The 22,727-nt window shown below is 42.3% G+C and overlaps 2 protein-coding genes across 2 annotated transcripts; both read left to right on the top strand.

Annotated features, from left to right (window-relative positions):
• The first annotated feature begins 1,268 nt into the window (after positions 1-1,268).
• On the top strand, positions 1,269-12,892 carry gmps (guanine monophosphate synthase). Its single transcript, XM_068585566.1, has 16 exons — positions 1,269-1,624; positions 3,027-3,199; positions 3,339-3,453; positions 3,812-3,909; positions 4,549-4,652; positions 4,916-5,109; positions 5,932-6,097; positions 6,327-6,478; positions 6,692-6,865; positions 7,190-7,295; positions 7,502-7,617; positions 8,596-8,721; positions 9,669-9,784; positions 9,891-10,021; positions 10,574-10,746; positions 10,918-12,892. The coding sequence occupies exons 1-16, from the start codon at positions 1,598-1,600 to the stop codon at positions 11,017-11,019; spliced, it is 2,073 nt and encodes a 690-aa protein (XP_068441667.1). The 5' UTR covers positions 1,269-1,597; the 3' UTR covers positions 11,020-12,892.
• Positions 12,893-14,585: 1,693 nt separating this feature from the next.
• On the top strand, positions 14,586-21,088 carry vmn2r1 (vomeronasal 2, receptor 1). The gene is made up of 14 exons (XM_068585668.1): positions 14,586-14,740; positions 15,200-15,491; positions 15,839-16,081; positions 16,198-16,389; positions 16,507-16,632; positions 17,022-17,206; positions 17,656-17,776; positions 17,855-18,082; positions 18,200-18,323; positions 18,884-19,044; positions 19,149-19,344; positions 19,440-19,693; positions 19,801-20,000; positions 20,767-21,088. The coding sequence occupies exons 1-14, from the start codon at positions 14,664-14,666 to the stop codon at positions 21,086-21,088; spliced, it is 2,721 nt and encodes a 906-aa protein (XP_068441769.1). The 5' UTR covers positions 14,586-14,663.
• The last annotated feature ends 1,639 nt before the right edge of the window (positions 21,089-22,727 follow it).

The following is a 22,727-nucleotide window of genomic DNA, read 5'->3' on the forward strand; positions in this document are numbered from 1 at the left end:
AGTGTTTTTCATTACATTTACCACAGGATGGCGCTGATATGATCACTTCTGGGTAGTAGAGCCCAGTGGTTCTCAACCTTTCGTTATGTGCCTTTAGATGTTTTAATATCCCAACACAGGCATATTTATTAAGTTTTCAGTTTTTACCTCTGGACCTATGATTCATATAAGTAACCTTTTATTATTTATCTTGCGTTTTGCAAGAACTTTTCTGTATCGCTCCTTTGAAATTTGGGGGAGATTTAGGGAAATCCAAATGATATGCCACCATTAATAATGTAATTAGATGCACCTCCAAGGGCCTCTTACAAAGTGGACTTTGACATCTGCCCATTTGACACTTGAAGTTATGTTTTCTCTTTAGCTTTCAGTAAAGCAGGTACAAAGTTTCTGAGAGAATGCAAGAATCTTTATGTCGAAAAAAAATATGAGTAATGCAACTACATTATTATTAACTAAATCAAGAAATAAATGGGAATAGCAAACAGTCACACATGAACGATGAGCCTAGAGGTAAAAATAAATGGCAAGAAGAAATGTTGTGTAACATATAGTGGAGTATATGTGTTAAAGTACAAGGGGTTCCTCTCACATGCTTACTGCCTCTGCCTGACAAGAGTCTGAGGTATGAGACATGTGCTTGTAGAATCTATATTAACATGACTTTTTTCATCACTGGACTTTTTTTTTTACATTGGGTGATACAACAACATATAAAGTGAGCCTGTGTTAACTGTGAGATTATTTTAAATGTATAAGATTAAATAGAGATTAGGTAATTAATTAGTCACATATGTAATTCACTGGATAAGCTGAAAAACAAAACATATTTTCTTTAATCTACAGACATTTTTCAGAAACATGTCTATATTATGAAAAATACTCATACTGCAAAATAAAATAATTTATAACATGTTTATTCACTCAACTGTGCCCTGTACTAGCCCACAGTTTTGTCTTTAGTTGAGATCTTTCAGTACTGTTTGGTGAATCAGGAAACATTCAAAATACAATTAAATTGTATATAATTTTCTTGCTTTGGATACCTCTGCGGTTAAGGATTGGCAAATATCCTGGGAGATGGGAACATAACTAAACACCTTGCTATTAAACTAATATACCATGTACGTGTTTAAAAAAAATTAGGCACTCAATTGCCACCACTATTTTTAACAAGGTCAGTCAAATTCTACCATGCCCTTAAGGCCAGCCCTCTTGGGGCCCCTGTTCTTTACTCTCCTTTCGTGTTATTTAACTTTGTGCTCCACCCCATGGCGGTACATGGCTCTTCCATTTAGTCTGTTCCCCCCGCTGTGAAAATTATTCTCTGCCGGAGTAGGAGTCTGTGACAGCCCATCTTCAAACCCCTAGGACCCAAATCTGCTTTTGAAACAGTAGTCGGCGTGTTGAGCCAGAAGCTAACCAGTAGCCTCTCTCTCTCGCTCTCTCTCTCTCTGTGTTTGTGTGTGTCTCTTTCTCTCTCTCTCGCTCTCTCTCTCTCTCTGTTTGTGTGTCTCTCTTTCTCTCTCTCTCTCTCTCTGAGACCTGGGACACCGAGGCGAAGTAGAGAGCTCATTCCACCACACGGCAGTTCTCCATGGCTCTGTGCAACGGAGACAGCAAGGTCAGTGGTACGGGGACGACCCGCTGCTTTCGATACTTAATAGCCCGATTGACCGGTTCCCGGTGTGAAGATTCCCCGTGTAGTCCCCCCCTCCCCGGTTAATTACGGCCTGTGTGTACCTCCGGAGGGGGGAAAGTTAGAGAGCATGCAGCGGTATCACCAGCTCTGCCGAGGAGGTCCAAATACGCTGTTGCCTGTTGCAGTATAACATGAACACGTACCTCTTAGCCGCACAGGATATCTCATTTACGAGTATCAGAAGTATTTCACACGTTTAAACTCTAGTCGTGTCTGCCCTCTTCCCATGGTGGCTCCCTCCCCAAGACCCATCGCCTTCACGCACCGCGTGGGTTTTTAGCATAGCTCCGCTAAGTTAGCCAGCTGCGCTTCGGGACGTGCTGCTAACAAGCTAATGGTGATTACCGCTGTTTATACTGCCCGTGACCTAGCATGCTACACGGAATATCTGTTAGCTAGCTCGAGCCCGGCTTGTAACGAAAGTCGTGTATTGTGACTGTTCTGGCTTTCATTTTGTAAAGTGACATTAAACCCGTGGGTTACTGGTTTATTTCACTCGGCTGCCTGTCACATACTTAAAGCTAATGGACGTTAACTGATAGGGTTGCTAACATCGTCACGAAGCTAGAAAGAGCCAACTAGCGGTTAACGTTCCGTTTCTGACAACAGAAGCCACTAATGTCTGTATGTCCGCTGATTTGCTAAAGTAAAACTGTCGTTTTATATTGTTGTTGAGATGCGCCGATTTGTTTCAACGTTAATACGCCAACTGAAACTGAGGTGATGCCTAATGCAAGTTGTTTTTAGAAAACATCTACAGCGGAAGTGTTTCATCAAACCACGTGGGATCTACCTCCGTTAAAGGTTTTTTTTTTTTTGTTTGTTATGGAGTTTAACTGTCTATCAGTGATCTGGCATCTCTCTAGTTATTGTACTGTATTTGCTTTCCAAACTTGCACATGTGTATATGTTTATAAAAACATTCAGACTGGAAAGTTATGTCAAATCGAAATAGATAATCGCCCTTTGACTGACTTGTAGGTTTCATGTGATTTTACTGATTGGCTGACTGGTCACACCACGTTTCACGTTTTGACTGTCACATGTTCATAATTATGTTAGGCTTTATCAGGTCACATTTTGCACGGGGATGTCTGAAGTGGAGTAAAGCTGAGGAGGAGTTGCTACCTAACATCCACCAAACTGTCGACTTTAAGGACAGCATTATGGAAACTTTTTCTGCATGCTTGTCAAAATCCTTTAGCAAATACTTGTGTACATAAGAGACTGTGTATATACTTTTTTACCCGCTCAGCTCAACACAGAAGCTTAAATCAACACTGGGGATTTGTGTATGTGTGTGTGTGTGTCTGTGTGTCCACAGCTGGAGATCAGCAGCGCAGAGCAGAATGGATCATGTGAGGGCGCGGTGGCGATCCTGGATGCTGGGGCCCAGTATGGCAAGGTGATTGACAGACGGGTACGGGAGATGTTTGTACGCTCTGAGATCCTGCCTTTGGAGACCCCGGCCTTCGCCATCAGAGAACAGGGCTACAGGTACAGATATGAGAAGCATATAAACCAGATGTTTTTTTAAATATTGCATTATAGCATTGCTATTACATTACTCTGTCATTATGGAAGTGTTTTATAATAAATTTCGGTGTGATTGTTTTCTCTCTGTTCCCCTTCTTAGGGCAATCATCATTTCAGGAGGTCCTGCTTCTGTGTATGCAGAAGATGCCCCCTGGTTTGACCCTGCCATATTCACTATAGGAAAGCCGGTCCTTGGGATTTGCTATGGGATGCAGGTATCTATGTGGATGCATGCATACACAGTAAACTTCTGTGATGTGAGGATTTTCTAGTGGTTAATCATTTGTTCCAGGAAGCATTCGTGTCACACATTCACAATGAGTATCTAGACTTAAAGATCTGTCTACCCGAGGCTGCTGCTCAGCTCTCCTGGGTCAGCTGGGACTTCACCACATTCTTCAAGGGCACTTTGACACAAGCTGAGGGACATTACTCGCTCAATTTTCCTAGCTTGCCTGGAAACTAAAACCAACAGCCATCCGTTCTCTTGCTCATTTCTCTAGACATCTGGCATCACACTGACATGTCATCTTTGTGTCCAAGTGTTAACTTTGCTCTGCGTGTGTCTTTCAGATGATGAACAAAGTTTTTGGCGGCACAGTACACAAAAAGAGTGTCAGGGAAGATGGTGTGTTTACCATTGGACTGGACAACACTTGTTCTCTCTTCAGGTAATATCGTTGCTCAAGTGGATCACAATTTTTTTTTAACCAGATTCTTACACATCCTTGGATTTTTAAACATACTGGGAGTTTGTGGATGAGGACAAAACATACAAATACACTTGGGGCATGAACAAAATGGTGTGATGCACAATGAAAAGCAAAAATTAGTACGTGGAAGGAGGCTCTAGGGTTGGGCCCGCCCTCTGCATGTGGCTGCAGATGGAGCATGACTTTAACATATTGAAGATAGCCACTGGAATCATCCTGTCACTCAACTCTACAAAGATGCAAATTCACAAAATCCCTTCTAGATCAGTCTGCAAACTTAGAGTACTGTCTCTTCTCTTAAATAATGGAAGACAAAAGGTTGTGGGCTGTGCAATAAAAAAAGACTGCTGCTCAACAGGTTTGCCTCTGGGCCATATTTACTATATAACCTGCAGAAGCAGTCCGGCAGTCACATATTTACCTTTGGTTGTTACACAAATACTGCAGAGTCTAAAATAGACGACCGCAGTCTTTTTATTACCGTCTGCCTCTCACACTTAACTTTTACGCACCCAGCGAAAGCAGGCATGTAAACGTTTAACATTAAACGCTGCACATCTTCCTCTGATGTTAGTGTGTGTGTGTTTATCTTCTCAGGGGCCTTCAGAAGGAGGAATTGGTCCTGCTGACCCATGGAGATAGTGTGGATAAAGTGGCCGATGGCTTTAAAGTTGTGGCCCAATCAGGGACAATCATTGCCGGTGAGGAACACGCGAAATGAACTGTGACCTGTTATTAACTTGATCTAAAATTAGATAAACACCTATATTTGTTTGTTTTTGTTTGAAGAAAAAAAACAGACTGTGCATGCACTGCCTCAAGTGCTACATTTTTCATATAGTTTTTTATTTTTTTCAAATATATTTAAATTAATTCTGTTTTTATATATTTTTTTTAAAGTGTCATTCAAAGAGGATGAATAGCAATGTTAACAGTCCTTCGGCACATCTAATGTCCCCACCAGGGATTGCTAACGAACAGAAGAAACTGTATGGGACACAGTTTCACCCTGAAGTCGACCTGACGGAGAGAGGCATCGAGATGCTGCGTAACTTCCTGTTTGAGATAGCAGGATGCACCAGTAATTTTACCGTACACAACCGCCAACAGGTCTGCATCGACGAAATCAAAGAAAAAGTAAACAAGTCTAAAGTGCTGGTGAGTAAAACTGCCCAAAGTTTCATGATTGTGCGTTCTAATCCAAACATTTTTAGTGCACATGACTTTTAAAAAAAGGAGGAAAAATTGAAGAACGGCAGATTAAAAAGGAAGAAAATAATTTTTTAGCACGTTTGAACCAACAATGGGAGATAATTTGACTAAAGTCAAAAGCTGGGTTGCTGACTCTGATATTTAGTAGCCACTCAGGAAGTCAGGACAGCAGCAGCAGCAGTGGTGGTGGTGGGAAGCAAAGTAGAACCAATTAAACTCTCAAATTAAACCCTGTTTTATCTGAAAAGAGGTAGTCGACTCCCTGAGCGTCTTCTAACTGGGCCTCATCTCGGGGGGGATTGTGAAAGCGATAAATGAGTGGAAGAAATGACCTCAAGGCACATATTATATTTAAAGAAATACAAGCAGCCTCTGTTTCTTGTTCTTGAACTATAGTCTGCGAGATACGTGTTTCACTGTCTGTAGTCTCTCGTCATGCTCCTTACCGTCCATTCGGCTTTGTGAGTCAGAAGTGTTAATAGTCAGCTAATATAACTAAAGCAGTGTCAAGGCTGTAGTCCTGTATTTCTGTTTTGATTGAGTTGACAATGCCTAATATTTTATAGCCTGCTATCAGACAAAACACCAGATATGTCAAAGACAACATGACCAATGCGTTGGGACGCTAACATAAAACAAGATTAAACATACAGTTGTTTGGCGAGCGAGACAGAGTCGGAGAATTCCTCCTTAATCAAGCAGTGGTTGGATGTCACTGCTCAACTATGTGACTGCACCGTTAGTGACTTTCTCTAATGTTTTAATCAGGTGCTGCTGAGTGGCGGGGTAGACTCAACAGTTTGCACAGCTCTACTAAACAAAGCGCTAAACCCGGACCAGGTGATAGCGGTTCACATCGACAACGGCTTCATGCGGAAGAGAGAGAGTCAGAGTGTGGAGGAGGCCCTCACCAAGCTGGGCATCAAACTCAAAGGTAGGGACCAAAGTCCTGGTGGTCTATATGAGGCAGGGCTGCTACAATAAGACCTTACAAGTCAAGGGCGTGCATCCTTTATACTTATTATTGCAGTTTATATTGCCATGTAATGGGTAGTTATCATTATATTTGACAGACTGTGGACTAAATAACTAATCGGTATCCAAATACAATAATGTATTATTTATTTATTTATTTTTCTTCTCTAAAATGTCGCTCTATTTAGTGGTGAACGCTGCTCACACCTTCTACAACGGAACGACAACCCTCCCCATCTCTGAGGAGGACAGGACACCACGAAAACGCATCAGCAAGACTTTGAATATGACGACCAACCCAGAAGAGAAAAGGAAAATCATTGGGGATACATTTGTCAAAGTGAGTATTTGGTCTTTATCAATTCTTTTGTGAAAAGTGCTAGATAAGATGTTTTTGTTACACATCACATTTGTATTTCAACCTGCCAGCTTAACTGCCCGACATGCAATACGTCATCATTTATCACATGGTCAGTGTCAATATGGCTGGTTTGTTTATGAAGTTTACTATTCCACTGTTGTATCTGACGTTTTTGCATTCGTTGCTTCACAGGTGGCAAATGAAGTTATAGGAGAGTTAAATCTGAAGCCTGAAGAGGTTTTTCTGGCCCAGGGTACTTTGCGGCCCGATCTCATTGAGAGTGCCTCTCATCTTGCCAGCGGCAAGGCAGATGTCATCAAAACGCATCACAATGATACTGAGCTCATCCGCAAACTCCGAGATGAGGTACTGGACACATGCAAATGTCCACACAAACACTAGGAGGACAGCAAACAGCTAAACATCTTTCACTTTTTGTAAATTGAAAAATGTTTTTCTACATAATCCATCATCCCCTTAAGAGGCGTTCTTTCTTCAACAGTTGTTCAGTATCTCGAAGGAGCATTCAATCTTCATTCAATCTCATGCTTATAAGCTGTTTATGGCTCACGTTCTGTTAGTTGTTTCCTTCAGCCCACTTTTATATCAACGCACAACTGCGCAACACCTAAGCATGTACAGTACCTCACTCTGTTGTAATGCTGATTCCACTGCTTTGTGATCCTCCAGGGAAAAGTAATCGAACCACTGAAAGATTTCCATAAAGATGAGGTCAGAGCGCTGGGGAGAGAGCTGGGCCTGCCAGAGGAGATTGTCTCCCGACACCCTTTCCCTGGCAAGTACTTGAACGCATGCCAATGATGTGACCGCTCTGACAAAAATGATTATTCATATCATGTTTAGTAAGGATTTCTCCTTTCTTGACCTGTGTCTCTTTCCCTCATGTACTCATTTACCTAATTCAGACTCAAAAGTGTCCTCACGTTGCTCCTATATTTGCTTTAAAAAAAGTGCATCTTTTTTCTGCTTTGCCTTTTTTAGGCCCGGGTTTGTCCATCAGAGTGATTTGTGCAGAGGAGCCCTACATCTGTAAGGACTTTGCTGAAACAAACAACATCCTCAAAATCATCACAGACTTCTCTGCAAGTGTCAAAAAGGTCAGATCAATGCAGATACATTAATCAATTGTAATAACTAGTCATCTGATGTTTTAGGGAAATATCAGAAACGGCTTCATAAGTCATGTATTTGCAACTTATGGGCAGCAAATGAATTACTGTGAAAATGCCTCTTCCTGCAGTTTGGATGATGTGTGCACATTTTTAAATACTAATTTAATCCCTGTTTGCTGAAAAACGACCCTCTTAGCTTTCTGTAAAATTACTGATGAACAATATTAGTGGTAGTACATTGATCCAAACAAATAAAAGTTGGATGAAAGATTGTCCCTTCCAATACATTCAGGGGATCCACCAAATGGTTCAACTCAAAACATCACAAACTACCTGTGAAACATTTGGTCATTAAAGTGCTGTATGAAAATAAACAATGTGTGGACTTCATTATATGTATTACTGTCTACTGACCCATTAGCGTGTACCCTGCATTTCTTGGCAACTCGGTTAATTTTTCACACAATTTAGCAATACAGATGCAAAGTAATAATCCAAACAGTAGAGCGCTCTGTAAAACATTTGTGACCATTTATTATGATAGTTGACCACATTGTAACAAAGCCACATAATTCTGAGGATTTCAAGATGTTTTGTGTCTTCTTTTGTTTTTGGTTCCCGTCACCCTGAAAAAATAGCCGATTGACAGAAGTTCATATTGATTGTTTGCTGCTGCTGGTCTGACAATAGAACCGTGGACCTATTTGCTGTGACATGCAGAACAGCTGTTCATTTCATAAGTGATTGAAGTTCTGTGTTGATCTACTTTGACTTTATGAATCAGGGTTTTTGTGGCTCTACTGACTAAGATGACGGAGTCATTGGAAAGCTGGGAAATGAGAAGTGTTCATAAAATTAGTTTCAAAAGTAGTCACAACATAGACAGAGCTATTTCTGAGCTCTCTGTCCTCGCAGCTCCAGTTTTACGTACTGGTTTCCAATTCTCTCTCTCTCCCCCTCCAGCCCCATACCTTGCTGCAGAGAGTCAAGTCGTGCATATCAGACGAGGAGGAAGAGAAGCTCTTGCAGATCACCAGCCTTCATTCACTCAATGCCTTCCTGCTGCCCATCAAAACTGTCGGCGTCCAGGTAAACTAGCTGCTCAATCAATGCTCAATCAATTCCTCAAATCCAACCAGTCGCTCTGAATTTTTGCATGTTGCTTTTTGTTGTCCCGCAAAATCTTGTAACCTGTCTCACATGTAAGTAATGCTTTAGGTGACGTGCAGCCCGATTGCTTTAATTTGCAGTCAAAATAGTTTGAAAGCAGTCTTGCTACGGTGGCTTCTTAAAAGCTCAAGCAACAGTTAAGAAGGACATTTTGTAGGTTGATCTAAACATAGCTCATTTGTTTAGGAGTTTTTTGATTCACATGTGTGGTTCAAATGTCTTTTGAACGGCAGATGAATGTTTAAAAGCAGGGGAAGCGAGAACCGCTGTTCCTCACTTTTGCCGTTTGTCTCGCTGTGTTTTAACTATAACTTTGTGGTTAACCACGAGACATCCCTCCCCCCCTCTCCTACCCACACAAAGCCTTTGAGTTTTTTTCTTTTTGACTCTGTCTCTCTCTCTCTGTCTCTCTTCCGAGACAAGGAATCGGTCTGTTGTAAATATTGTGACATGTTTTAGTTTCTCCCTCAACCTCTCGGTAGATAAACATGGCAAACATAATTTTTCCAGTAATTTTTACGGACCTGTTCTGTTTCACAGTGACCGTGGGTGTGGGCGTGCCCGAGTACTTCCTGTTTGAGTTTTAAATCACCCGTAACCTCAAATTGTGGGGCAGACAGGAGACGGTGGACGAACACAGGCAGTGTTTATTGCCTGGGTTTTTTTTGGAAGTGAAAACAGACAGACGGATGTGATGTGTACACTTTATATATAGAAACTTATTTATAAAGGACATGTTTGGAAAGTGACTACGCTAATCCAACATTTGTTGCAGATTTGTGTTCTCTTGTTTTATTTTCTTTGTTGCTCTGACTTTCTAATAAGCCTAATTTATAAATGACTGTAAATCACATCTTCTGTCTCAGGGGGATTGCCGGTCCTACAGTTACGTGTGCGGTATCACAAGTAAAGAGTCGCCACACTGGGAATCTCTCATGTTCCTGTCCAGACTAATCCCTCGCATGTGCCATACTATCAATAGGTAATACACGCCGCTTTGCTCTCCATCCCTAGTTTTATGCCACTTTAGACACTGTGTGTATTCTGTTGACACTCATCCATTCATTCACGTCTCTTCTTTTTTCCAGAGTCGTGTATGTGTTTGGGTCTCACGTGAAAGAGCCGCCAACAGACATTACTCCAACCTTCCTGACCACCGGCGTTCTGAGCACACTCAGACAGGCTGACTTTGTAGCTCACACTATCCTTAGAGAGTCGGGTAAGTGTGTGTGTGTATAGTCGTTTTAATTCAACCATATGTATTGAAGTATTACATATAATTAGAGGGGGGGGTGGGGGGGTATATTTAGTGAGTGTGTGAGCAACTTGAGTAAATGCAAAACCACAGCACTCTCTTAACAAACTCTAGAGCCGAAGCCTGGTATTAATATGTTCATATACCTTTCAAGAATAGTCAACTTGTCTGCTTACTTGCATCCACATGAGGAATTTCACGTTTCCGCAGAGGCAAACCACATACTGGTTCTTGTGATACGTCTGTTCCCGACTGTCTTTGGTTTCTCTCTATAGTGTAGAGTGGATAAATGATCTAAAGGAGTCTAAGGTCATTCTATTCTGCTTAATTAAGATATTTCAAAAGACATCTTTCCAAATTTATTAGGTAATTGCCCCAATCTGCCATACAGACAGACATTATTTCATTAATTTGTACATATATACATTTTTAGATTTAGTCTAAGACAGTGAAGGTACTTTTGTGTTTTTAAATTTTTTTTGTCATAGTTGTTTGAAAAAATGTTCTCTTTTGCAGGCTTTTCCGGTAAGATCAGCCAGATGCCAGTCATCTTGACCCCTCTGCACTTTGACCGTGACCCTTTGCAAAAACAGCCATCCTGCCGGCGCTCTGTGGTGGTCCGCACCTTCATCACCAGCGATTTCATGACCGGCATCCCTGCCATGCCAGGCAACCATATCCCAGAGGAGGTATGCCATGGTTCAAGCTCTCAACTTCCTCTTGGTGTTATCTTACCATCATAGATACTAAACCTATGTTAAGGGTTTGAGCATTAGCCGGCCCAGAACGTTTTAAATATGGTTCTCTCTTTACGTTTTCAACATTTTAAGAGTCGTTTGTCTTGTCATCCGTTTTTGCAGGTGGTGCTGAAGATGGTAAATGAGATCAAGAAGATCCCAGGCATCTCCAGAGTCATGTATGATCTGACCTCCAAACCACCTGGAACCACAGAGTGGGAATAAAACGCATGACGCCGATGGGACACACACACACACTCGTACACACACACACACAGACACACACACACAATGCACAAACACTCTCAACAGATCTCAGCGGGGGCTGGAGAATTCCTCTTCCCATCTCCCCCTTCCCTCCCTCCTGCTCTCCCTCTCTTCAACATTCCCACGGAAGGCAGACCGTACTGTGACGGGCGCACATGCAGAGGCGCTTCTACTCTGCCCTCTCCACCACCCCTCTCTGGTCTTAATATTTTTGGCGATAGGGATTGATTAATGTTGGTTATTGATAAATATATTGTCACTTTTGATCCATGCACATCAATGTATTTCCTCTCTGATGAAAAGGTAAATTGCTGCTTCCTTTTTTAAGGTCAACCATTAAAGGCAAGTGGCAAAAGGCTGTGAAAAGCTCAGAAAGTGGATATTGATGTTGTGCCTCAGGTTGCATTTAGGGAGAAGCTAAACAAGCAAACAAAAGGGTCACGAACTGAAGGAGAGTGCCAGCTATTGTTTTCTGCCTTTTTTTGTCAATTATGTTTTTGTTTCATAGTTGTGGGTCCGACTATTTTTTAACCTCAGACTATCTTCTCCATTTGTTATATTTCAGTTTCTGCCTGTATACTGTGCTATGAAGAAGGTTGTCTGTTTTTCAGGTAAAAACCAAAAACAGCAACCTACGTGACCAATCAATAATTCTTAAGCTTTTTGTTTTGCCAAAAGTAGAATATGCCGTGGTGATATATAACATTGTGGGCTTCTCTTGACGATCTTCTCCAGGCTACATTTGTTGACAAGAGCTCTTGAATTGTTGCTGTTATCCATGGTGGGCAGCAGACAAGCCAAGATTAGCTTCAGTTTGGTGACTAGTGTGCAGGAGGCCAATACGATGGGCTCCTTTTGTATGTGCCTGTTCTATTGTTTTTGTTTATTTCTTGATGTGACTCGACCTGGACTTTGATGTTTCCGGACAGGACGATATATGACCGTTTCTCTTCATGCTTCATTATGTATGCTTTTTTTGAAGACGAAACACGAACGGAGGATTGACTAAACACAATTATAATACAGTAGAGTTTATAACCCTTGTGAAATTTTAATTGTCTTTATATCATTATTTGGCTGCTCTTTTGTTGTGCAGGGGCACATTTTTGCACATTTAGTCTTGTTTTTTAAAATTTGTCCACCCGTAAAGAAAGCCTTGGTGCAGAATCGTGCATCCAGTGGCACATTCACCTTATTTAAGTGTGTCACTGTGTAGAGTCAAAGGTCAGGTAGTCTGTTGCCATCTCTTCACCGTCTCAAACAGGCATTGCCTGCTTAATTATTTCTGTTGTCAAAACATTAAGCACATCATAATCTCTAGTCTCGTCATTTAGTCCTCAGTGAATACAGTGCTCAGGTTTAACTGAGATTTTAAAAGTGTATTGTCCTCTGATATAGAGCCATTTCACTCGGACGCAGTGGTTCTCATGAATTAGTCTCTGTGCCTCTCATTCTCTGTTCTCTCCCTAACCTGTAGTGGCAAAAATACCCTCAATGCAAAATGAAAGGTTTTCCTAACTTGTAACTGCTATTAGTGTCCCTCTGTTCTGCTTTTTTATACACGTGTCTTCTGTTGCATATGTCTCCATGGAAAACAGGTTGATAATATTGGACACAATTTGGTAGTTGGATTTATTTGCAACATCGATAAGATTAAGTTATGCAATTTAATGTCTTTTTGGGGGGGGAGGGTGTTTTATTATTTGTATTCAACTGCGCTCATTCTCCTTAGTAACGTGCCTCAAACCAAGCCACTGCATGCAGTTTCAACTATGATGACATTTGTACAATGGAAAACTGAGCTTTAATAAAGATCTCCATGTTGAAACTTCTCACTTCTATATTGAGCAACTTATCTCTAATTGTTTACACTTCGCATAACTTCCTTTCTGATGATTTTCATTTCGATAATTTTTCTTCCCACAGTTGGAAAATATCAATCTCATACACAACATGCATAATAACCCACCGTAATGCGAGAATACAGTAAAAAAAAAACAACCAAACACTTAAAGTAAAATAAGTAAGCTTACTAGTTAATGATAGATTCAAAGGAGCTATTTCTAAATTATAGAACAGTCTCATGTTACTTTTCCTCATGTTGCTCTTGCTATTTTTACTTTAGTTAAAAAGGTGTTTGTTAACCTTATTCTTCGCTGCTCTAACTATCCACACGTCATAATTTCGTCAGTTTTCCCCCCTTGAACAGGCGGTTGAAATTTTTCCACACGCTTCCAATGCAGCCTTGTGCATTATATGTACCAACTGTAAATACACAGAATACAGAAATAATACCACAACCGTTTTCTTTAGCACTGGAAGCAAGTGACGGTTTTCAGCTTCACTTTATTAGTTTAGAAATCGTCATTCAAAACAGACAAAAAGTCGAATTAAAATGGAAATGTGGAAGACCCCTTTTTCCATTTAATCATGTGCCTCTGCATTCATTCCATTAGCTCTTTTTGAAAATTACCGCACATAATTGATTTCTTGCAGCACTCATTATCGCTCAGATGTCCTGCGTGCCTGACAGAAGTCACAAGGGCTCAATCTCAGTCACACTCACACTCACACACACAAACGCACACACTCTGAAGATCATCGTTTACCATCAGCAACTATATGAAAATAACATTTTTTTTTCCCGATTCCTGCTTTCTCTGTTTCAACTTCCCTTTATGAAGAGAAATCCAAGCAAACAGACATATTTTTGAGAGACGTTTTTAAACTGTAGCTTATTTGTGTGCAGTCGGCCCGTGCTACCCAGCAGAGGTCCCTCTGTGTGCCGGGGTTCAGGTGTGTGTTTCTCCCCGCTGACTGAGAGACAAGAGCAGACAAGTTCAGTCATCCATCAACACATGCTCAGACCCGCACTCGGGGGACGAGGCATGATTTTGGAACAGTAGCCGTGCTGCTAAGTTGCGTAAAGACTACAAGTTACCACATGCAGCTGCCAATTAACGTGTGGCCTGTGGCAGTTTATCCTCTGACCACGTGTGCAGACTGAGGAACTGATTCGTCTTTACAGGATGAAGCAAAGAGGGAACAAAGAAAAATCAAGTAATAATCCAAAAAAAGATTTTGTTGAAAACAAAATGTATGAAAGTTAAAGTGTGTTGGTGCATGTTTGGTGGTCTAGGGACCGGTTTGTGCTCTTGGACGAAGTCAAAAAATAACCAGTGTAACGCTGTTTGATCCAAACTTTCAAAATGTTATACACCCTTAATCAGATCATAATGCTTTGATGATTACTAAAGATCCTCTCAAATTAAAGTCCTTCTTGTCTATGTTTCAATGAAGATGATTACGTCCTCGTACAGAGTCCTCCTCTTCACTTGTGTTCTCAGGTTTCCCCTGTGCAGCACATCTCCCACGAGATACAGACGGGACACCTGTCACACTTTGCTGTCTGCCACAGCGAGAGCTCTCTCGGCTCCTTTCTGCGCCCTCATAGCATGGAAATCGGGCGCTTTTTGCTTGGATTATGTGCCTTTTTTTACTCTTACAGATCTCTTTCAGCAGAGTCCACATGCAAGCTGAAGGCCAAGTTCGAGTTGAGCGGCTACAAGGATGTGGAGAAGAAGAAGGTCGTCGTCGGGGGGATGTTTCCTGTTCACATGCGTTTAGCTTCCAGTGATGCCAACACGTCAAAGGTGCCGGTCTCCTCGGGGTGTGAAGGGTGAGCTCCTCATTTGTCTTTTGTATTGGTTGTCGTTAGAATGTGTTACACTAATCTTAAATAATCTCAAAGGCCTCATTATGTGACATGTCATATTTTTGCTTCTAAATGAGAAATAAATTGACGTACTGTATATGTATGATGTATATGTTTCAACCTCACATTGTGCTTCTGAGAACTCTTAACCTGATGATTTTGCCATAGAAATCCAGAAAGAGCCGGGCAGCACCTCTGGGGCCAATTAGCCTCAGTAGCCCAAATTATCATGGAGACAGGCCTTTACACTGTAGTGCGCAACAATAATCAGCAAGTCTGCAAACTGTCCTCTTGTGGCTAATTTAGGTATTAACATCAAAAGACTGAAATAGTCTGTGCATATCTTCCAGCAGTAAAGTATTTTCATTTTGCACAATCTACATTTTTCTTAGCTTTTGCGTCCTCTTTCCCCTCTTCCTCCAGGTTTAACTTCCGTGCTTTCCGCTGGACCCAGACCATGCTGTTTGCCATCAATGAAATTAACGAGGACAAGAACCTGCTGCCCAACACCGACCTGGGCTACGTCATCTACGACTCCTGCTTCACCATCTCCAAGGCAGTGGAGGGCACCCTCACCTTCCTGACGGGCCAAGACGAGGCCGTACCCAACTACCGCTGCGGGGACGGCGCGCCTCTGGCCGCTCTGGTGGGCGCCGGGGGCTCCGATCTGTCCATTGCCACGGCGAGGATACTCGGCCTGTATCACTTCCCGCAGGTAGGCCGGTGGTGAGGTAGATGAAGACCAGACGAAGACAAGGAGGATGAACAAATAGAGAGAACAAGTGTAATGTGGGGCGACTGTGGCTCAGTGGTGTGCAGGGTCGTGACTCCGCGAGCCCATGTCGATGTGGCCTTGAGCAAAACACTTAACCCTAAAATTGTGCCTACGGTGTATGAATGGTTGCTGATACTGATGGTGGCTCCTCCCATCAGTATGTGAATGGGTGAATGGTGTCATGTAGCGTTAAAGCGCTTTGAGTGGTCAGAAGTCTAGAAAAGCGCTATACGAGTACAGGTCCATTCACCATTTAATGTTTGTGACCTCTTCTCTGTCATCTTTAGGTCAGCTATTCTTCCACTTCCTCCGCCCTGGACAGTAAGTTCCAGTTCCCCACCTTCCTCAGGACCATTCCCAATGACGAGCACCAGTCTACAGCTATCGCCAAGCTGGTGCTGCACTTTGGCTGGACTTGGGTGGGCATCTTAGCTGCCGATGATGATTACGGCAAGTATGGCATCAAAGACTTCAAGGAGGAGGTGGAGAAAGCTGGTGTCTGCATCTCCTTCACTGAGACCTTGCCCAAGGTAACATCTTTCCAACATTTCACTGGCCCTCCTGCAGTTCTGATCACACACTGTCATGCTGGTCTTGTATTACAACTGAACAGTATTCCTGTAGCAAAATCAATACATTATTTCAGGTGAGTTCACCAGAGGACATGCAGCGTATTGCTCAAATCGTGGCTGAGGACACGGCCAAGATCATTGTGGTCTTCTCGTCAGACGTGGACTTCAGCCCTCTAATCCTCGAGCTGCTCCGGCACAATGTGACTAACCGCACCTGGATCGCCAGCGAGGCCTGGGTCACCTCCGCTCTCATCAACCAGCCCGGGGTGAGCGCTCAGGCCAGCGGCGCCTCAGGGTGAACGCTCATTCATGGATTGACTGAACAGACGTGAAGCAGATGCTCCACAGGCTCCAAGTTGACAATGTGCATGTTTTTTACCCAGGTGAACTCGGTGCTCGGCGGCACTTTGGGCTTTGCCGTAAAAAGGGCCGAACTCCCGGGTCTTGAGAGCCATCTACTGGATTTGGATCCTTACGCTAACCCGCTCACGGAGGAATTCTGGGAGACGGTGTGTTTATTAATTCTTCAAAATACTTAACTTCACTCAATCAAATTGTTCCTTTTCTGTGCACTATCTTATACCAATATAGCAGTAACACATATATGAACATATTATCTATGTTCCCAAGGGTTTTCTGTATATTATACCTTTTTAAATTATTAAAATAGGCCTTGTGGATGAGGAGATCATCTGAATTTAGTTTAGGTATATTAACTATTTGGATTTTTGGAAAACAGGGCTTGGTACCATAAGGTTGAGCTGGTCAGACTGTCATCACATCTGTCTCCACCCATCTATTAAAAGCATGTGCAAAATGAGTATATACATTCAGTGGGAACTCTAAAAGTCATACACAAGTCTAGAAACATTTTCTGACCTTATGTTTTGTCTTGTAGGCGTTCAACTGCACATTGGACTATAGCAAAGCGGTGAGGCAGGCCAAAGAGAGGGCCAAGGAGGTCAACGGCACGCTGTCCAGAGCTGTGACGGGGGTTCCTGATGGGCTGTGTACAGGGACCGAGCCTCTGGCACAGCTCAGTAACACCTACTCTGATGTTTCCCAGTTACGAATCACTTACAGGTCAGTTCTCACTGCCCATATTGCTCCCACTAGTATGACTTATTTGTATCTTTATGCTTCTGGACTTGCCTGTACAACACTTATTGCCTCCAACGTTAAAGTTTCCGTAAACCCAGATTACAAAAAGTTTTGCCAGGCCATGGAGATTGTTTTAGTTCAATGCGCTGAGATCTAATAATATAATATAATACACATGCAATGTCGGGGTTTTCATAGGGACTATTTTAGAGAAAGAAGTAGTAATGAATTGTGTTTGAGTCACAGCAGAAAACTTCACTAAACTATCTGCAACACCACATTGAACTACGAGCTGAAAAATATTGTTATATTTTAGCAATTTGTGCGAGGTAATCCGTCATTGATATGATCAATCTGATGTGTGCTATAATGGGGCGATTGATGATGGTGATAATGATGATGAAGATGATGACAGAGATGTATCCCCACAGTGTGTACAAAGCTGTGTACGCTGTGGCCAACGCCTTGCACAACCTGGAGCACTGTATAAAGGGACAAGGGCCATTCGTTGGACAGAGCTGTGCTGACATCACCAAGTTTGAGCCATGGCAGGTAAGTGTGTGTGTGTGTGTGTGTGTGTTTACACGCACGTGCTTCACTCTGACGCGGCTCCGTTGTTCTCTCCCTCAGCTGATGTACTACGTAAAGAACGTGCGCTTCAACGTGCCGCACACGCAGGAAGAGATCTACTTTGACGACGGAGATGTGAAAGGCTTCTATGACATCATTAACTGGCAGGTCAACGACAACGGGGAGATATCCTACGTGACCGTGGGACGCTACAATGGCTCAGCAGCTCCAGACTACAGGATGACCGTCAGTAACGACTCCATTGTGTGGAACAATGAGATGTCGGAGGTCAGCAGCATGTTGATCAAGACAGAGTTGAACTCTTCTAGATGACGATTAGTGTCACGTGCGTGCGTCTCTGTAAATCTGTTTGTGCGTGTGTGTGTGTGTGTGTGTGTCTTGCAGCCTCCTCGGTCAGTGTGCAGTGAGAACTGCAAGCCGGGCTTCAGGAAGGGAATCCGACAGGGAAAGCCAGTGTGCTGCTTTGACTGTATACCGTGCGCTGACGGAGAGATGAGCAACTCCACTAGTCAGTATACAGCTTCAGACTGTTCCTGATCGACACCACGGTTTCTCCCTGAAAAGTTGGAACTTCTACTGAAATATAAACCTATGTTACTTTTAACACAAAGACATTGTTAGAATGACACACTTCTGTTTTTACTTCATTTAATAGCCTGAAACGACTCAACTTAATCTCACATGCCTGAATTTCAATTTAGCTGTGGCATCTTGGTGTATGCTTTACAATGCTATAATTGGGGCAAATAGAAAATAGTCACCAAGTAAATGTGCTTATGACATCATACTTGAACACGCATTATTGAAAATATGCAAACTACCACAGGGAGGAAGCTGCATCATTCATTTTGCCTCACGAGGATATAAAATGCTGCAAAACTAAGCATGGCGTATACAAACACACTACAAAAGCATGACTATGTATTATTTTACACTCATATCCAGTGACACTTCACACTGAAATGGTGCTCAATCAGGGATGTCTTCTGTCATGTTTTAGAGTATACTTCTTGCCCTTCATTTCTGGGCAGTTTCCAGACGAAGTCTGAGTTCCTCCCTCTCTGACAGATGCTCGTGCATGTATCCTGTGCAATTATGATGAGTGGTCCAATGAAGCTCACGATACCTGCATCCCCAAAATCATCGAGTTCCTGGCCTTTGGAGAGCCGCTGGGGATCACGCTCATCGTCATCTCGGCCTTCGGAGCTCTCGTCACCATCGGCGTCGGGGTGAGACTCACTCAAGGGAAGCCAACAGATCGCCTGCTGCAGAGCGTAAGCGGCCCAAACCTCCGAGAGTGTGATTCCCCTGTTCTTTTTTCTTCTTCCTCCAGGTGGTGTTTTTTAAGCACCTGGACACGCCTCTGGTGAAAGCCAATGATGCTCTGTTGAGTTTCTCGCTGCTCTTCTCGCTGGTGGTGACCTTCCTCTGCTCCATCGTCTTCCTCGGAAAGCCTCAGCACTGGAGCTGCATGACCAGCCAGGTCGCCCTGGCTCTGGGCTTTGCTCTCTGCCTTTCCTCTCTCATGGGTGAGTCCACTGCTTCGCTTCCGCACTGCTGTGTGCATGTGATAGACTATATATAGACACAGCCATGTCCATCTTCTAACTGCTCCGTAATGCAGGTAAGGCCGCATTGCTGATGCAGAGAGCTAAGGCTCTGAAAGCGATCCGGATCAAAGCCAAAGCAGCTGCCAAAGCTGCAAAAATGGCTGCAGCGGAGGCAGCAGAAGCAGCAGCCAACGGCGGCAGCCCGGATGTCATTGTAACCAACACCTTTACCAACGTTGACGCCGGCGATGCCTGCGCTAGCCCTGAAGTTGACAGTGTCACCTGTAGAACCCAGAGGGTGATAGCTGTTGTGGCAACTTTAATCCAGGTAGAAACAATAAAGAAAGAAAGAAAGAAAGGAAGATGGAAAGAAAGGAAGTTAAGCATCTTTACTCTGACCCGGTCCTGTATTATATCTGACATTCTTCTACCCAGGCTATAGCGTGCACAGTGTGGCTCATCATCATCCCTCCACACCCCATTGAAAACACCTCTACCCAGAATATAAAGATCATTCTGGAGTGTGATGAAGGCTCTGTGATCTTCATCTGTTGTATCTTCGGCTATGACATCCTGCTGGCTCTGCTGGCCTTCATCTTTGCTTTCATAGCCCGCAAACTGGAGGACCACTTCAGGTAGGAAACTGTTAGAAGAAAAACATATTTACTCTGAATCAGTTATTGGTTCACCGTTATATTCAGAATCATATAGTATGTTTATTAATCATATGTACTATTATACGGCCTGTGACTTCTCGTTGAACTCTCCCTTGTTAAAACGTACACACAAACTTGGCATGTCTCCTGATAGTCATGACGTCATGAGGGCTTTTGTTTATGGTTTATGATATGTATTTAAGAGGTAGTCCTTCGAGAGATCGCAGAGCAGTCCAGGATGCACAATTCACATCCCATGTTGTGTAATTCTTCTCTGCTCCTTCCATTGCAACGATTAAATGTCCTGATTAAATGACTTTACCACACGGTGTCGGGGAAAGTTTTCCAACAGAAACACACAGGGTTTCAGACGAAGGAAACACAGGAGTAGTAGTAGATATCATGTCAGCCACTAAGGTAGAAATAAACTATCATATTTCTGCTACAGTTATAGTTGTATAAATCAGTTTTCAAACTGATCCTGAACTTGATTTTTGTCCAGAATAAAAGATGCCCAAAACATTATATTGTAGCGTAACATGTTAAGAGGGATTATTTATTTGTCTTTTCACTTCCTCATCTTCTTCTCACCCACAAACACACTGGTATTAATCTGTAAAAAGGTTAATAGATGTGGACTATATAACTCTTCTAATTCAATGTCCACTTCTTCCTCTCTCTCTTTCACTGTAAATGAACGTTTCTCTTCACACTGAAGCAGCATCTTTCTTACTCTGTTTTCCAGTGAGGCGAAGTGTATGACCTTCGGCATGTTCGTCTTCTTCATCGTGTGGATCTCCTTTGTCCCCGCCTACCTCAGCACACGTGGCAAGTTCATGGTCGCTGTCCAGATTTTTGCCATCTTGGCTTCCAGCTTCGGCCTGCTGGCCTGCATCTTCTTGCCCAAGTGCTACATTATTTTGGTCAAACCTGAGCAAAACCGAGAGGATATGATGAGGCCCCGCTCCAAACCGCGGGACGGGACCTCCACCGGGACCTCGGCCTCACTCAACACAGCTGCTACTGAGATCACTGCTACGATTGCATCCACTGCTATCGATGATTAGTGGAGAGCTAAACAGAGCCAGGACGCTGAAATCATAAAATACTAAATTGGGCAACTAGTCCAGGTGATTAGGGTCCCTAGTCCGGTTATTCACATATATTTTACGATCCTCATGTTTGTCCATAATTAATAGACACAATATATTTTAAACAAAATATTTATCTTTACATTGTTTGTCAAGTCAAAGTCGCGTGTACCGTCACCTGCAATAGATAAGAGTTGATTTCAAAAAGCAAAGTCCACGAGGAGAGAAAACTGCTACCTCAACGATAAATACATTTTTAACAACGGTCCTGCTACAAATGTCAAATGCAGGATATTTTTTAACGCTCAATATAATATTGACTTTTCTGGCTTTATACTATGATGTTGTTGAGTTATGCTAACATATACTTTAACAAGTTAAGATTCATATAATCAAATTGTTGTTTCAGTTGTGTAGCATAATTACAATAAAGGCAACGTTTTACCTCAGATATTTTACTGCTGTACTGACACATTTCAAACACGTTTGACAATTGATAAACACAGGATTTAGCTTATGTTGGTCTCATTCAAATATATACATAACTCCCAGTTCCCATAATTACCTGTCAATGTAATGACAACTAATGTAACTCTGTTGACATAATACATTTCCTCCCATAATATAATAGACTTTCAGTCACTATAATACATGTTTTCTCTTGTTGAAGCAATGCGTTTTTTTGGGCACTGCTTTTTCTGACTGTCAAATATTGGTAAAAATCCAGGCAATAAATAACAGTGAACTGCATCTGTCAAGTCCGTAATGTAGTTATTGTCCTCTCCCAGTGCAGAGAATAATCTTGTTACATGATTTTGTCTCTGAACATAGCCGTGCCTCCCTACAGCCACTAGAGGGCCGCCGGATACATCCATAGTGCTTCAAGAGGACTTAAATAAATAAAACATGATGCAAGCATAGTTAACAATACTGTTTATTACAAACAAGAATATTGAGCTGGTCGAGGCTCTAGTGCAGAACAGTACTAAAACTGCTCTCTCTCTGTTGATGGGGACATGTGCTTGTCCAGTCAGCCATTGAAGAAAGCGACTGCCACTGACCGTGTGTTTCTCCATCTCATCACCATCAGTCTCCAGTCCACATCCAACTTCAAGATCACACACAGTAGTCCTCTCTTGTTCATCTATAACAAGTTAGTATTTAATTAATTATGACATAAATGTGATTAATCGCGATTAAATATTTTAATTGTTTGACAGCACTTTATATATATATATATATATATATACACACACACACACACACACACACACACACACACACACACACACACACACACTATATGAAGCTCATGATACCTGTGTACCAAAAATCATTGAGTTCCCCAGCGGCTCAATCATTGAGCCGCTGGGGATCAAACCAACAGGTAACAAACCAAAAGACGTCTCCAAATGAATGATGGGAACTATTTTTCAACATGTTCGCTATCTTCGCTATGTAACATTATGAGGTAATAATCAGAATCAGCTTTATTGACCATGTGTGTTTACACATTTATAGAATTTGACTCCGGTTTCACGTCGCTCTTCGTACTTTTATACATACACAATATACAATACAAAAGATGAATATAAAAAGATAACATTAAAAAAGA

This window comes from Clinocottus analis, unplaced genomic scaffold (genome assembly GCF_023055335.1).
Source record: "Clinocottus analis isolate CAN_PGR_092001 unplaced genomic scaffold, fCliAna1.0.p SCAF_2, whole genome shotgun sequence".
Lineage (NCBI taxonomy): Eukaryota > Metazoa > Chordata > Actinopteri > Perciformes > Cottidae > Clinocottus > Clinocottus analis.

What these genes read in the sequence shown, in the direction of transcription:
- vmn2r1 (XM_068585668.1), top strand. Translation starts at nt 14,664, where the DNA reads ATGTTTCCTGTTCACATGCGTTTAGCTTCCAGTGATGCCAACACGTCA. An exon ending in GTCTCCTCGGGGTGTGAAGG is followed by an intron (nt 14,741 to 15,199) that starts GTGAGCTCCTCA and finishes CTCTTCCTCCAG; the next exon opens with GTTTAACTTCCGTGCTTTCC. An exon ending in CTGCCTTTCCTCTCTCATGG is followed by an intron (nt 19,345 to 19,439) that starts GTGAGTCCACTG and finishes TCCGTAATGCAG; the next exon opens with GTAAGGCCGCATTGCTGATG.
- gmps (XM_068585566.1), top strand. Translation starts at nt 1,598, where the DNA reads ATGGCTCTGTGCAACGGAGACAGCAAG. An exon ending in GGATTTGCTATGGGATGCAG is followed by an intron (nt 3,454 to 3,811) that starts GTATCTATGTGG and finishes TGTGTCTTTCAG; the next exon opens with ATGATGAACAAAGTTTTTGG. An exon ending in TAAACAAGTCTAAAGTGCTG is followed by an intron (nt 5,110 to 5,931) that starts GTGAGTAAAACT and finishes TGTTTTAATCAG; the next exon opens with GTGCTGCTGAGTGGCGGGGT.